At 38.6% G+C, this 14,327-nt stretch overlaps 4 protein-coding genes across 4 annotated transcripts; 2 read left to right on the forward strand and 2 right to left on the reverse strand.

The window, feature by feature from the left end:
* Positions 1-997: 997 nt before the first annotated feature.
* On the forward strand, positions 998-2,519 carry LOC108669951 (glycine, alanine and asparagine-rich protein-like). The gene is made up of 2 exons (XM_018157397.1): positions 998-1,064; positions 1,215-2,519. Exons 1-2 carry the CDS (start codon positions 1,016-1,018, stop codon positions 1,910-1,912), a joined length of 747 nt encoding a protein of 248 aa, XP_018012886.1. The 5' UTR covers positions 998-1,015; the 3' UTR covers positions 1,913-2,519.
* Positions 2,516-5,076, reverse strand: LOC108669950 (glycine, alanine and asparagine-rich protein). Its single transcript, XM_018157396.2, has 3 exons — positions 5,020-5,076; positions 4,554-4,585; positions 2,516-3,879 (listed from the first exon to the last, which is right to left on the reverse strand). The coding sequence occupies exons 1-3, from the start codon at positions 5,054-5,056 to the stop codon at positions 3,166-3,168; spliced, it is 783 nt and encodes a 260-aa protein (XP_018012885.1). The 5' UTR covers positions 5,057-5,076; the 3' UTR covers positions 2,516-3,165.
* A 630-nt stretch (positions 5,077-5,706) lies between these two features.
* On the forward strand, positions 5,707-8,240 carry LOC108669943 (glycine-rich cell wall structural protein 1.8-like). The gene is made up of 3 exons (XM_018157389.2): positions 5,707-5,784; positions 6,421-6,455; positions 6,853-8,240. Exons 1-3 carry the CDS (start codon positions 5,748-5,750, stop codon positions 7,330-7,332), a joined length of 552 nt encoding a protein of 183 aa, XP_018012878.1. The 5' UTR covers positions 5,707-5,747; the 3' UTR covers positions 7,333-8,240.
* Positions 8,241-10,808: 2,568 nt separating this feature from the next.
* LOC108669945 lies at positions 10,809-13,724 on the reverse strand. Its single transcript, XM_018157391.2, has 4 exons — positions 13,700-13,724; positions 12,806-12,900; positions 12,330-12,391; positions 10,809-12,161 (listed from the first exon to the last, which is right to left on the reverse strand). The coding sequence occupies exons 2-4, from the start codon at positions 12,849-12,851 to the stop codon at positions 11,424-11,426; spliced, it is 846 nt and encodes a 281-aa protein (XP_018012880.1). The 5' UTR covers positions 12,852-12,900; positions 13,700-13,724; the 3' UTR covers positions 10,809-11,423.
* Between the last annotated feature and the right edge of the window lie 603 nt (positions 13,725-14,327).

Below are 14,327 nucleotides of genomic sequence, written 5' to 3' on the forward strand. Positions count from 1 at the left end.
TATGTGTGAAAAAGTCATTTGTAATTTTTTCAAGGTTTGTTTCCACAGAAGTTTAGTAAGCCATTATGATAAAGAAACAATAAGCTCTCATATATATACGTTGACAGTTCAAATCGAAACAATATAATTTTGTGTTAATATTGAAATTCGTTTTCGCATTGTTGGATGTCCTGAAAATTTTAGGCTCGCGTGATAAGTTATAAGTAGTGTGGGAATTTCGAATGCTTTTTCTACGACATCAAAATTAAAATCCTGATTTGTATTGATAGGCAAATTTCTTCCTTTCGCGCACGTTGCTTTAAAAACAAAAATCGTAGTAAGAATATTCAAGCAACGAATTAAAAGGTCGACATCATTATAGGCGCCATATAAGTGAAGGAAAGAGACTTATAAACCAGTTATTTATATGAGGGTATAATCAAAACTATTTATCAATTATTCATTCATTATGATTATCAGTTATTCATTTATTATGATTATCAATTATTCATTCATTATTCATTGCATGCATTTGACGGTAAAACTTCTTCCTGAAGCAATGCCATCAGTAATTTTCAAATATGCACTTCTGCGGCGAAATTAATTTTTGACGAAATTTATATTTTGTTTCCGACGTTTACCATCGACAAAGAGCGGGTTTAACGAAGCAAATAAAACGAGAATCAACAATCCTGGTATAATAATATTAATTTTCGCGGTCTGTGTTTACCTTTTAAACTTTTACAGCAACTCTAGCTGTGCTTAACAACGGCTGACGAATTAATTTTAGATATAGTTTTATTTGGCTAACTTTGAGCATCACTCTCCTCTATGGAGAGTTAAATCCTTTCACTCACCACCATCGAAAAAGCGAATTGAAACGAAAAATCCTGACCATTCTCACACTTTCACAAAACTGCAGGATTTCTAAGAAGGTGGAACAGCGCCTGAGAAGTCTTCGCAGTAGAGCAGAGTATATATCGGTTACGCTAGCGGATGGGGGCAGATGATAGCCAACTGCGAAGGAGTGAGCAAGATGATCAGATATTTTTCCTTGGTCCTACTGGCCGCCATTGCACTCTCCGGTAATGTGAAAATACATTAATTTAGTCAATATACAATTTAATGAATCCCATTGTAAAGCATAGAATATACAGTACAGTGTGTAATCAACATCTGTGTAAAAGTCTATTCCTAGGCAATCTTATTAACATTTTCTTTTTCCACATTTGAAGGGGCGCACGGAGGATTCCTGCGGGTGAAGAGAGGATACACCTCAGGTGGAGGAGGCTACGGTGGAGGAGGATATGGAGGTGGCAACTATGTTCTCAACACCGGTGTAGGCGGCTATGGGGGAAGCACAAATCCTTACTCCGCCGGGGACGTGGCAAATCAAGCGGCGACTACTGCACAGGCGCTGGCAGCCTCACAGCAAGGAGCTTCTGCATATGCAGCTCAGCAAGCAGCGTTCCAAGTGGCCCAGCAAGCCACCGCGAGTGCTGACGCTGCCAATGACGCCTCATACGCCAAGTTCGCCCAGGCCGCACAAACTGCCATCGCCCGGCAAGGGGCTTTGGCCAAGGCGCTTGCTGAAGGCGCTCAGCGACAGTTGCAGGAGAGTGTCGCTCTCGCAGCAGAAACCCAGAAGCTTTCAGCCAGGAGAGTGGCTGAAGCCTTGAGGGAAGCTGAAGCAGGAGCTTATGGCACAGCGGGTATCGCAGGAGAAACGTTGTCAGCTGCTCTGGCAGACTACAGTTCGCAGAATCAGATGGTTTGGAATGCGCAAGCGGCCGCGCATGCGCTTGGTAGTCAGCAAACGCTGGCCAACGCAGACCTGGACGGAGCGCAGGCTGCAGCAGCGCGGGCTACCGCCGCTGCCACCAAAGCCGGAGCGAGGGCCTCGGTGGGGTCAGGTTTTGGCTCGTACCACTAGTGCCTTTGATCACATGCACCGATAAATTAAATGTCTGCTGACGCACATAACTTCTGGAGACTCATGTCATCCGGGAATTAAATATTAAATATTTTTGGACACTTCCAATTATTGATTCAGAGAGCTCTCATGAAGTCAGTATTCCAATTAATGGGTATAAACTGAATGAGTTTCCGTCTCTCATCATGATAGAAGACAGTCTTAATAATAGAAGACGGTCATAAATAAGAGTCCTATCTTAGAACGGTAGAGGGCGTTGCGGTTTAGTCTCACTGGATGGACATCCAGATTTTGTTTCTCAATATTATCAAAGTTTCGTTCGGAATTGCAATCAGTATAAAATAGAAAACACTATATTCAAAAATTCAGCCGTTGAACTAAGTTGTTTTGATTTTATTTAGAATCGCAAAACAATGCCGACATTTTCAACTGATTATTATTATCAGCAGGAAGCAAGATGTTTTTAGTTTTATTCTACCGTATCTTCAGAAATTTACCGTCATAAATTCTCACGAATCTTCAATCGATCAGTGAATATAACTTCGCTTGAATTCTGATCATTACTCCAACTACAAGATGAAAGGCAAATAAATAAGGCTGTCGTTTTGGAATGCTTTTATTATCCATAAATATTCTAATTTATTAGTATAGTATAAGAACACAAATTACTCAAAGTAAGTGAATGCTTGGTATATAAATATCACACTGCATCAATTCTTCCCTACTGATTTTTCCTTTATGATTACTTAATTATTATCGAAATAATACGTAGCTCGTAATTGTCTTCCGTAATTGCTGATGAAATAATTACAGTCTTCGGAATAGACACGCCGAGAATGAAATTCAATATAGTTATTGATAACCTACATTCCTATTAACTTTAATTTTAATTAAATGGATATGTTTGCTACGTTTGATTCCTGAGTTGAAGTTAAAATAATATATATCTTTGCGTAGAGTTGTGTGCGAGAGAGGCGTGTCTGCATTCAACTGACGCTGTTACCTCAGGCGCTATTCTGGCCATAATCAAAAGCCTTCATTGTATAGCAACTGAAGTGTTGAAATATTCGCAACATCCGATTAGGAACTTTCAACTGTGTTGTTATATGACAAAGTTCGTCTAAATCTCGAAAAAAATCCACATAAGTGTAGATTCTAAATCAATTTGTGTCTTTTTCCAATACTCTGGACGTTGCAGATCCAACAAAACCTGTCAAGTTTCTTACTGAAATTTTAATTTATGGTGCTTGCACCTAATAGCCGTAACCATGTCCTCCGTAGCCTCCAAGACCCAAGCCAGAGCCGTAAGCCTTTGCCCCAGCCTTCGTTGCAGCGGCTGTGGCCTGAGCGGCTGCTGAGCTGCTGCTCTGAAGATCGTGCTGGGCCAGTAAACTCTGCTGGGAGAGCTGGGCCGCCTGCTTCTGAGCGTACTGGGCTTCAGCTGATTGCTGGGCAGCGACTGAAGACGCGTGATAGAAGTTGGCTTGTGCGTTGGCTAACTGAGAGTGAGCGTGATATCCGCCACCATATGGTGAATGGAGCTGATTTTTAGCCCAGAGTTTGTTATTTAAAGCGTACTGAGCCGCCGCTTGGGCATTAGCAGCCTGACTCGCCTGGGCATAGGCGTTGGCCTGCGCTTGCTGCGTGGCGTAGGTGAGATCGGCGGCGCGCTGATGGCCTGCGGCTGCAGCGTGCTGCGCCACAGCGGCTGCTGCTGCTGCGTTCTGCGCTGCGTAGCGCTTGGCTTGGGATGCAGCGTTGTGTGCTGCTCCTTTCAAGCCAGCAGCTGCTGCTGTCGCTGTAACTGCTGCTTGTTGTGCTACTTGAGCGGCCGATGGTCCATGGCCACCTCCGTAACCGAGGCCTCCCGAGCTGTAAGCCAAGCCTCCACCGTAGCCACCTCCGGAGTGCAGGCCGTGGCCTAATCCACTTCCACCATAACCGCCTCCAAATATGCCTCTTCTTTCCTTTAAAATACATACAATCAGTATTTATATGTTATTCCACAATTCAATTACTAAAAATATTTTCAATCATGAAAATACGAGAACTCAATAACCGAGAATATTTTATGGTGCTAAGATCGAGCTTAATTATGCCACTGCAACCAAAATACTTCTATTTATATATTTTCCCAGACTGTAACATAAGAGGAGAGATTTTTGAATAGAAGGGTACAACCTGGCAAAAATTTATAGAAAAAATATTAGAATCCAATGACGGACTTCCTACTCTAGAAAAATTTTAAAATTCTATTATTATGAATGACGACATGCCCTTAGTATAATAAGTATGCAGTATGACCACGATTTCTCGAAAACCAGCAGGCTAACAACACAGATTAACATGGTCTGGGAAGCTACGGAGGTTTAGTGAGGTGATCCAGCGCATCTGGTTAACCTGACATTATTTGAAAAAACTTAAAATGAGTGAAACTTTAGCTTAGAGGCCGAAAGAGAGTGAGAAACCTAGAGTGAAACAAATGCAGTTGTATCCATGATACCAGGCTTTAAAAACACAGACTAAACTCTTTTAAAATATAGTAAAATATAGTAGGGAATAAACTCTGTAATCAAATTCATGATCAAGTCACACTTAACTGGGCGGGACTTAAGCAGAATATTAAGCAGTCGAAACTCACTCTGCCGGCCAAGGAGGAGCCTGAGAGCGCCGCTGTGGGAATAAAGGTAAAATTATTCCAGGGATTTTAGTTATCTAAACAGAAATATCATCTGAGAATTAAAACAAGTTAATGCATGCGAAATATATTTCGAGGCTTATTTTCTTTACGCTTTCAGAAATAAGAAACCTGAATTTTTCAGTTTTCGATCCAGGTAAAGTTAGCGATGAAGCCTATCAGTATATAAATATCCCAGTATCAGCACAATATTCTTATAAGTATAAAGAGTACAAATTAATTACTTGAGTTCTACCTAGTTGATAGAATCAGGGCGATGGTAATACAGTAGTGTATATCCACGACCATCGGGATATATAATGTTACACGACAATGTTTATACAATAACTACAACATTTATATAATAATGTGTGTCCACGAATATTTTAATGATTCAGATATTCCAAAAATGGGTTATTTACTGTCTTACCGAGGCAGAGGAACAACTTGAGGGCGCTTCCAATCATCGTGTCTGCCACGACAGCATTTGTCGGAAAGACGGATCATCGGCCAAAATAATGCCATTTATACAGAATAACTTACCCTTGAGTTGAACCTTAACCTGCTTTTGACGAGGCTTTTCATTGAAAAATGTCGAATTCTTTGCATGGTTTCTTGAAATAAGAATTGTTTCATAGACTAACTCGATTTTTTTTTTGTTTACAACTTGAAGTGCTTTATGTCATACGACGATGACTGTTTTACCAAAAGGGTTTCGTACGGAATTTTCAATTGTGGCTTTATAAATGCTCCACTACATCAAAAAGCATTGCACACAATCCCCCAGCATGTTTCTGTTGAATGAGTTAATCAATTGAATGAATGGAGACTCTTGCGCAATCCGTTTTTTAGATACGACGTTGAACGAACGTCTCAAGTGACAATTTAATAGAATCATTTGGTTACAAAGGTTCGCCTTAAGTCGTATAGTCAACTTTGGGAAAGCGGTTCATTATTTCTCCCACGTCAGGAAAAAAAACTCTTTCATTGCTCACTTGGCCTCTGCTTTCGCAATACTGGACCCACGAACGGCACTGATTTCGTAAACATGTGACGTTTTCAAAGGAAATTTGAGCTAATGAGACAAAAATTCAGACTATAACTGGTGAATCAAGTTTTTGGTGACCATTTAGCACAAGCTTCTTGCTGAGTGAAGTCATGTCTCGCTTTTGCTACTTCTCGCTGCTTATAGCTGGTTAGTTAGATAACATCAATGATAGCATCAAACGTTCTGATATTTATGCAAAATACCAATATTTTAAGGACAAATGCTCGTTCCATGCTGAAATAAACGATAAATATCACGTTTGACATGTAAATTAAATATTTCAGAAGTACAAATATCGAAGAACATGACAAAAATTAAGCTGTTTGAAACTTTCCTAGAACTACGTGTTTCAAAAATTTTCATTATATAACGTGCACCCTAAGTTAGTAAGACGAAAGTATTTTCTTGTTTTTTGACTTTTTTCCCCCTCGTTTAATCAATTTCTGTTATTTGATTCACTCTCCCTCTCTAAATCCCTTCAGCACTTCAATTATTTCTCTAGTGATTGACGAATGCCTTATTTGAGTGAGACGGGATAGGCAAATATGTCAGGTAGAAGTGCGAAAGCACAGATCTTTTGAAATAAACGCTGTGGTCCTCCAAGTGAATCATCCTGACTCATTTAGCACTCCCGGTATAGATTATTTTCTCATTAGTATACCGCATCATGTATCGGTTGATTGTGGCATTGGTGCTACAATGCTCCGCAAAGCTTTTAATCGAGAACGTACTAAAATCATTGGTAACTTAATTTAGAGTCTAATATGTATTATTTTATTGCAGTGACCGTCCTCGTCAACCCGTCAAGCTCTTCAAGAGTAAGTATCAGTTATTCTGATGGTTTAAAACACGAGTTTGTTCTTTAAAGACACAAGAACCGATCGAAAGAGAATCTGGGATTTATAATCTTCGAAGGATGTCAAACGTTCATACTTTATCTGATAGACCAAACTTAGGAAAAAACGATAAAAATTATCATCAAATTTTAAAATTTGCCTCGGCTTGTCGTCCACTATTAGGACCTAAACTGGTCAATTTATCTTGATAGAGTCTCTTTTTAAACACGATGCAGAATTTTACGATGTGATATTTTTGGTATAAAAGATCTTATAACTAGAATAGAATTGATTGTTACTTTTTCAATTCCGAATTTACATTTTTGATTAACAAATAAAGTGCATTAAAAAGTATTGATCTCCAAGATTGTCACTCAAGGTACGCCGAGGCTTCTTTGGTGGAGGTGGAGGTAGCGGAGGTGGATATGGAGCGGGAGGGAACTCCATCATCAGCAGCGGTGGATACCAAGGCTCGTCGACCGGCTCTCATGTTCTCCTCGCTGGATCACACGGCGCCCTTGCCGGCGGTGGCCCGGCGCACACCGTGAACGCCGGAAGCGGGCCATCATTTTTCCCGGTCGGGGCTGCGGATCAGCAGTGGTACAGCAACATCGCGCAGGCCTCAGGCAGCGTCTACAGCGCTAAGGCGATCGCGCAAGGGCAGCTAGCAGTCGCTCAAGGGAACGCTGCTGCAGCGTCGGCAGCACACGGGATTTACAGCTCGGCAAACGATCCCGCGCTCGCGGCAAGCGCCGATTACGCCGCGCAACACGCCCAGGCTGCCTCTCTCAGCGCCGCTGCGCATCACGGACAGGCCGCGGTCATCACCGGAGCTGCTTTCCAAAATACCCATGGATGATTAAAGCGGAATGCATGTAATGAATCGTTGAATGTTATGCTTAAAGCAAATCATTGGTTGAATCAGACGCGCAGACATCTGAAGCGATAAAAGGCGGAATTAATTTTAATTTTGTAAACATTTCCGACTTTTTGTTAATGTTCATAAAATATATGCGTTACAAATTCGAATTTATCTTTCTTCGTGCTGTTATATTATATGGGAAATGAAAATTATCATAGCCATTTATTGATCTTCTATGTTTATGAAAGTGATTTCATGAAGTTTAGATTTCACACTGAAACAGAAAATTTTAAATTTTTTCGCCGGAGAATATCACACGACTACATCACATTAATTATGCTTAAAATAGTAATTCAGACATCACTAATCTTGGGCTCTGACTTGGAGCTTCACTCTTTATCGAAAGCTTTGTTTCGATTTTGATGGTAATACCGTAATATATCGGCCAACAATTACCATTCCACGATGTGTATATCATTATAATTAGCCTAGCTGAGTCAGAATTTATTCCATGGACTCCTGACATCTCATAGATAATATTTTGCAATGTTGCAATCATGCCTGGGTTTACGATATATACCTACGAATAAAATAAATCACTGAAGCACAATCGACATCTCATCGTATCCTCTTATCTATACTGTTTCTCTTAACTGGTTGAATAATGATACCAAACTACAGTATCTTAATTATATACTTCGACTTAAATCATATATTATTCAAATGAAAACACCATAATTAGAGCACTCCTACATTTTCTGAGCTGTCAGTTATTAAGCGATTTTTTTATAGCGTACATGCGAATTTGTGTTCAGTTAAATTATACACTTGTCCAGAATATAATTTTTCATTAACGTTTGTCATGGACATTACCATTAAGTCATGTGAATAAATTTGGTTTACAATGAACGATTATTTAACATTTTGTTAAACGAATCGCATTTGTTGTTCGCATTAAATGTTGAAACGCATTTTGAACGAATTGTTAACATTTTCATTCAATTTAATGGATATTTAAAAAATATTCCAAAAAAGAATAAATTTTTTAACTTTGACGATCAAGCCGTATTTCATATACGTATCATGGGGGCAAAAATACATTTCTTGGTAGACTCCATTTGAAATTTTAATGCTCTCCTTTAATTACCTCAGCCCATTGTATGTACTTCACAGTAAGTTTTGCTAATAATTAATAAGATTTCATAATAAGTTTTTAATTACCCGAGTTCATTGTATGTACAGGTTGCGCAACAGAAACTTACTTATTTGAAAAAATTCCTGTGCGGTTAGTTGGTCGGGTAGAGGGGCGAGAGGGGGTGCATCTGAAGGGGAAAGTTCCCAAAGTTTGTTTCTCAAAGTTTCTCAAATAAATTTGCTGTAGTGCAAAAATTAACTGAACGCGATTTTGTTGCCCCTCAAAATGCATGTAAAATGCTGGTTGACAACCTGCCTGAAGACGCGGTCGTTTTTTTCAGTGGCGAGGCTCACTTCCACATTTCCGGCTGCGTCAACAGGCTAAACATGCGTTATTGGTGTGGTGTAAATCCACGTGAGTTTCACCAGAAGCCACTTAACTGTGAGCGAGTTACTGTCTGGTGTGCGACGTCGGTAATGGGAATAATTGGTCCTTATTTATTTAAGAAAACGAACGCACAGTTACCGTTAATGGAGCTCGTTACAGGAACATGATCGAGGAACTTTTTCTTCCAAGACTCGAAGAAATGAACTTTAGGAACGTGTGGTTTCAGCAAGCTGGAGCCACAACACATACAGCACGAGACTCGATGAATTTATTGCGACATCATTTCCCCGACCGCCTCATCTCTCACAGAGGCGATCTCCAATGGCCGCCACGCTCTCCAGGTTTGACTCCATGCGATTTCTTTTTATGGGGATATTTGAAATTTCTGGTTTATGTCGATTGACCACGGACCATAGCACACCTCAAGAACAACATTCGCGACGTCATTGCCAAAATACCGATTGATATGCTGCATAGAGTGGAAACCATTATAAAAAAGCGACTTCATTAGTTTATGCACAATGGAGGCCGTCATTCATGAGATTTAATTTTCAAAACTGTATGAAAAAAAATTTGGGATACTGTTTTCTCGAATAAAAAAAATTAAAAACAATAACTGCAGTACTTTTGTTTTTATTGACCTTTCAAATAAGTAAGTTTTTGTGGCGCACCCTGTACTTCACAATACGTTTTGACAAGTTTTTTGCTTGCATCGGAGAAAATAAATGTGATTTGTTAACTTTAACTATATGATAATATTATAGCCATAAGTAGGGTTATAATCGATAACTTAGGATACTCGTTCCATGACGGTATTATATCGATTGTAATTTCCTTCATCATCGAAGAGGAAATATTTCATTTCCACAACAATGTATTAGGAGTGACAGAAGACATTTACGGTGTAGTAAAAGTAGATTTTCGAAACTTTCATTACTAACATACACTGCTTAAATACTTTTACTAAAATTTCTTCTGAATTATTAAAAGACTTCCAGGTTTATAGCTTCGAGTCGCTCACAAAAAAACAAGCAAATTTAAATCTAATTACGAGTGCGATGGAAATTCAAAACAAGGGAACACAGAAGTGGTTGAATTATCTTCAATAAAAAAGTTCCAGCAGTAAAGTAAAAATAAGGTTTTAGTAAAAGATACATGGTTTAAGATTTTGACAAACAAAATTTATTTCTACACCACTAAAGATCTAAATTAAGGTTGTATTGGCACAATTGAAGAAACAATTTTAAATCATAAATGCAAATAAATGCATATATATGGCTGAAGGTTTAACACTGTTACTAAAGTTACTTTTTTATTAATTTCATGACAAAATTAGCGTAAACAATTCCAGAAACAAAAAAATTCTGTGGAATTCTTGTGAAGAAGCAATAACCGTCAGGTCAAAAAAAAAAAATGGATAGAACAAATGCTCAGTGTGACTCATTCATATCAGAATGGTACTACTACTATATTATTACAGTATTATTACTAACGACAAGAATTAATTAATTCAAGAAAACGTGGTGCAACATATTGGTATATTCGACGAAAGAATATTTTTAATTTTTCATCAAGGGCTTTATAGTCACCTCTGACGTCACCATAATTTCACAACAGCGAACGAGGTAGAGTTAGTCCACTTTAAGTGTTGAACTGTGAAAAAGTGTGGCAATTCTATGTGCGGTCATCCGAATAGTGGGGTTTGAAAATTATTGTGAAATTCATCATAAATATTCGTTCTTCATCGATTTATTGTGCGTTTTCGTGTATCATTCTACTTTGTTGTTATACTGATTATCACTATTCCTAAATTCATTTTTATTTACATATTTGTTAAATTATCCGAAAATCGAAGATCATAAGGAAGACTTTCAAACTAAGAAAGAGCGCGGAAATCGACAACTTAGGTGTTTTAAATTAAATTTAGGCTAGAGAAAGCACACAGTTTTTATTTCATGTAGTTTGGTTGCTTTTTCATTTATATTATATTTATACATTAAGTGTTATTTGCCCCCTTATTATAACAGTCAATGTGTTTGCCGTACGAACATGGGCGATGGGCCTAATGCGTGCGGTTATGGAATATAATTTATATTTAGTAATTGAACGGGTCTCGCCATTATTATAAAAACTATGGATTATTAGGTGGTTAATATACATTGCACTATGTTTCAAAAAGTTCCTCGACTTTATACTACAAAAAGTTCCACCAGGAATCGTTTTTCTGTTAATTACCCTAAGTCAAGTATTTTATTTCGGTTCTTATATTAAATATTATAATTTATACAAGTTATGACCAAGAACGTATAAATATTCACGTTTCAATAACGCACATGTAAGTGGCATCTTTTCGAATAAATGAAGAATGTTTTGTCGAAATTTCCATTAATGCGAGATATTCTCGATCATATTTAAAAAGTGAAGAGCCTCGTACAAGGATACGATTGTTTTCACAGAGGAACCAACAATTATTATACCATCGAACCTTTTAAATTTCGCCCTTATCAAATCGGAACTTAATTAAATTCTTTTTTAACTTTATTGGGTATCAGTCAGCTGCAAATTTTCACCGATGGTGAGCACTATATCTACCTGGAGTCCCACCAGTCAAAGGGTGAGCTTTATACAACGCTTTGGTAGCCGCAGCTCGGGCCGTCTCAGCCGCCGCCTGAGCGCTCGATAAATCTGATACTGCGAGCGATTGCTGGTGCGCAATTTTCTGGGCCGTAGCCTGGGCTTCTTTAAGCATCGCACTCTGTTCATAATACGCAGCTTTGGCAGAGCCCAGCACCTGCTGGGCGATGGCCACCTGGGCCTCAGCTTGTGACAGAGCGTGCTGGAGAGACGCCACCTGGGCCAGTGCAAGCATCTGAATAGCTTCAGCCGCCTGAACAGTGCGGCCAGTCTTAGCGGCCTGCGATGCTTCTCTGAACACAAGAGCCTGGGAAATTTGAGCAGCCTGAGTCAGTTGTCCTGCCTGGGCATATTTTAGTGCTGCCGCTGCCTGTGCTTTTTGAGCGGCGGCTGAAACTTGAGCGGCAACTTTTTGTGTTGCTGCCTGAGCGGCCCGATACGCAGCCTCGCCTTGCGACGCCGCTGCCGAGGTAGCTTGACCAGCCGCTTTGTTGGCGATGTCGGCGGCAGATTCGTGGTATGGTGAATCTTGATGGTGAATGAGGCTGTTGCTGTTCCCCAGAAGCAGACCGAGGCCTGAGGAAGCCCTCCCTACGCCTTCCCCGTACCCCTGACTGCTTGTCAAGAGCTGCAGCAGCGGCGATGATGACAAATACGACCCTCGTTTTATCTGACAAAATAGGCAAGTGAATATTAGGTTTGAGTTACATTGTTACATTTTATGTAGTAAATCATTTATGTAGCCCGTAACAATAAGTTTATCGTTATAGCATGTGTCTTCAATATTGTAAATACTGATGCAAATAATAATAACACTTTATTGTAAGGGCTAACTTACGCGATTCGCATTCCCTTCATCTGCCTCTTCCTTGGAGCCCTCAGCAGCAGCCAGCACCAGTTCTAGTATATTAAAGGAAAATAGCTCTTATTTAAAACTTGAATTTACAAAGCCTGATCGTATCATTTCGCAAAGTTATTTTCCCAAGAAAATTTGGCTACAGCATATAGGCTTTTGCCCAAGTGTCGCTACATTCGGCTTAAAATTATTCTTGGTCTGCTTGGCCACCCTTTCGAAATCAGCTTCTGGTCAGTCTTATTTCCGACTTTATAAGTCGCCTGACAGTACGAATTCAGTATTATTAAAATGTTTGATGCATTTCTTGCGTGAACTTTCAAGAAAGAAAGTGCTTATTTTCATTTTCAGATCGTAAAAAACTGTTTTTTTTTTGAATGACTATAAGCATTAGGAGATACGAAATTACTATTTTCTATTTTGGACGGTACTTGTATCTAAACTTAATAAGTATTCCTCACCGGAGTAAAGAATTAGGAAGTTGAGCCAAGAAATCAGTATCTTCATTGTCGACAGTCTTGTGAGGAGCCAGCGAATTTATTTTATCCGTCCATAACTGAAAAAAACGAAAATTAAAATCTTGATTTAAAATCGAATTTCAAGGGTTGATAATTAAATTTACTTTAATATATATATGAATATTCTAAAAAATTTGATTTAAAATTTATTTAATTGCAAATGATTTGATGAGTTTTATACGTAATTTTAGTTAGTGTTCAAATTTTTAAAACTAATAACTTCTTAAAGCAATATTTGATCTCTCATGAAATAGAACTAAATTCAAAAGAAAACATAGCTTACTCATTCGGAAAAATCCCGTTGTTTTCATGTATCACATAAATATACAAAACTTCTAAATAAGAAAAGGGTGGGCAGACCTCACTTTTTACACTGATAGTTCAGCCATGAAGTGAATGTAGTTTTTCAAGATAAGTTTACCGATTCATTGAGCCGAGACAAAACACTCTACAATCGATACATTTTTAAGCTGAATTCAAATAGCAGCCAAGAATAATAATTATAGAAATTTTGACTATATCAAAAACTTCAATATTAATGAAAAATCAAATGATCAATCTTTCATCCAGAAATTGAAAGCATGGCCGCAAATTTCATCAATAAACTACCTGGGACTCCAGTTATTAGTATTTTTATTTATTTCTTGGACTCCAATTATTATTATTCCGGTTATTCCTGCGTTCCATTATCAAGTCATAGCAACGGTTTCAGTAGACCATAAACAGAAATATTATTTTTCTCCCTCATCAACGGCGCTCTTTAAATTTAGTATAATTAGTGGGAAATTCAATTGAAATACTAGTAAAGTACTGTCAAGAAGAGACCTATAGACTCACCTACTTAAATGATGGATCTCGTAACACTGCCGACCCTCCCACCCTCATTTCCTGTTATATACTCGCGCTCTCAACCGCACGGTGCATTGTCGGACTTCCAAGCTAGTGTCGCTCAAGACTAAATTTTACGATTGGTCCATCGCCGAGCTCTCTAGAAACACAGCCCATCCAGTGCTGTACAACGAAAGTCATGATTCGGTTATTTGAATGAAAAGAACCGTGTTCATAGAATTCTCACTGGTATTCACAAGTCACGGGCTAATGTTTCTTTGAATATTTTTATTTTGAATCCCATTCAACTGCTGACCATGGTGAAAGGGAAAGTGTTAAAAAATTTGCTGTGGCTCATTCATTTGCATAATTTGTTAAATGAAACATACATACGGTGTGAATGTTTTTATGACACCTATTCTTCAACCATTGTCATTTTCTTCAAACACCTTTTCTTCAACCAAAATTTTTCAACTATTGAAAGTTTTGTTGCCCTTTTTAAAGTTAAATCCGTTCAATTTTGATTTTTTTATGCTGTGTCGTATCCCGTTCCGTATTTTAGGTAGGAGGCCGGATCGGCAAGAGTACAATCCTGAATTCCTTAACGATATTTTTTTTAACGAGTCACTTTTTTGAT

This window comes from Hyalella azteca, unplaced genomic scaffold (genome assembly GCF_000764305.2).
Source record: "Hyalella azteca isolate HAZT.00-mixed unplaced genomic scaffold, Hazt_2.0.2 contig13900, whole genome shotgun sequence".
NCBI lineage: Eukaryota > Metazoa > Arthropoda > Malacostraca > Amphipoda > Hyalellidae > Hyalella > Hyalella azteca.

What these genes read in the sequence shown, in the direction of transcription:
- LOC108669951 (XM_018157397.1), top strand. Translation starts at nt 1,016, where the DNA reads ATGATCAGATATTTTTCCTTGGTCCTACTGGCCGCCATTGCACTCTCC. An exon ending in GGCCGCCATTGCACTCTCCG is followed by an intron (nt 1,065 to 1,214) that starts GTAATGTGAAAA and finishes CCACATTTGAAG; the next exon opens with GGGCGCACGGAGGATTCCTG.
- LOC108669950 (XM_018157396.2), bottom strand. Translation starts at nt 5,056, where the DNA reads ATGATTGGAAGCGCCCTCAAGTTGTTCCTCTGCCTCG. An exon ending in CAAGTTGTTCCTCTGCCTCG is followed by an intron (nt 4,586 to 5,019) that starts GTAAGACAGTAA and finishes TTATTCCCACAG; the next exon opens with CGGCGCTCTCAGGCTCCTCC. An exon ending in GCTCCTCCTTGGCCGGCAGA is followed by an intron (nt 3,880 to 4,553) that starts GTGAGTTTCGAC and finishes TGTATTTTAAAG; the next exon opens with GAAAGAAGAGGCATATTTGG.
- LOC108669943 (XM_018157389.2), top strand. Translation starts at nt 5,748, where the DNA reads ATGTCTCGCTTTTGCTACTTCTCGCTGCTTATAGCTG. An exon ending in CTTCTCGCTGCTTATAGCTG is followed by an intron (nt 5,785 to 6,420) that starts GTTAGTTAGATA and finishes ATTTTATTGCAG; the next exon opens with TGACCGTCCTCGTCAACCCG. An exon ending in ACCCGTCAAGCTCTTCAAGA is followed by an intron (nt 6,456 to 6,852) that starts GTAAGTATCAGT and finishes TTGTCACTCAAG; the next exon opens with GTACGCCGAGGCTTCTTTGG.
- LOC108669945 (XM_018157391.2), bottom strand. Translation starts at nt 12,851, where the DNA reads ATGAAGATACTGATTTCTTGGCTCAACTTCCTAATTCTTTACTCCG. An exon ending in CTTCCTAATTCTTTACTCCG is followed by an intron (nt 12,392 to 12,805) that starts GTGAGGAATACT and finishes TTAATATACTAG; the next exon opens with AACTGGTGCTGGCTGCTGCT. An exon ending in ATGAAGGGAATGCGAATCGC is followed by an intron (nt 12,162 to 12,329) that starts GTAAGTTAGCCC and finishes CTATTTTGTCAG; the next exon opens with ATAAAACGAGGGTCGTATTT.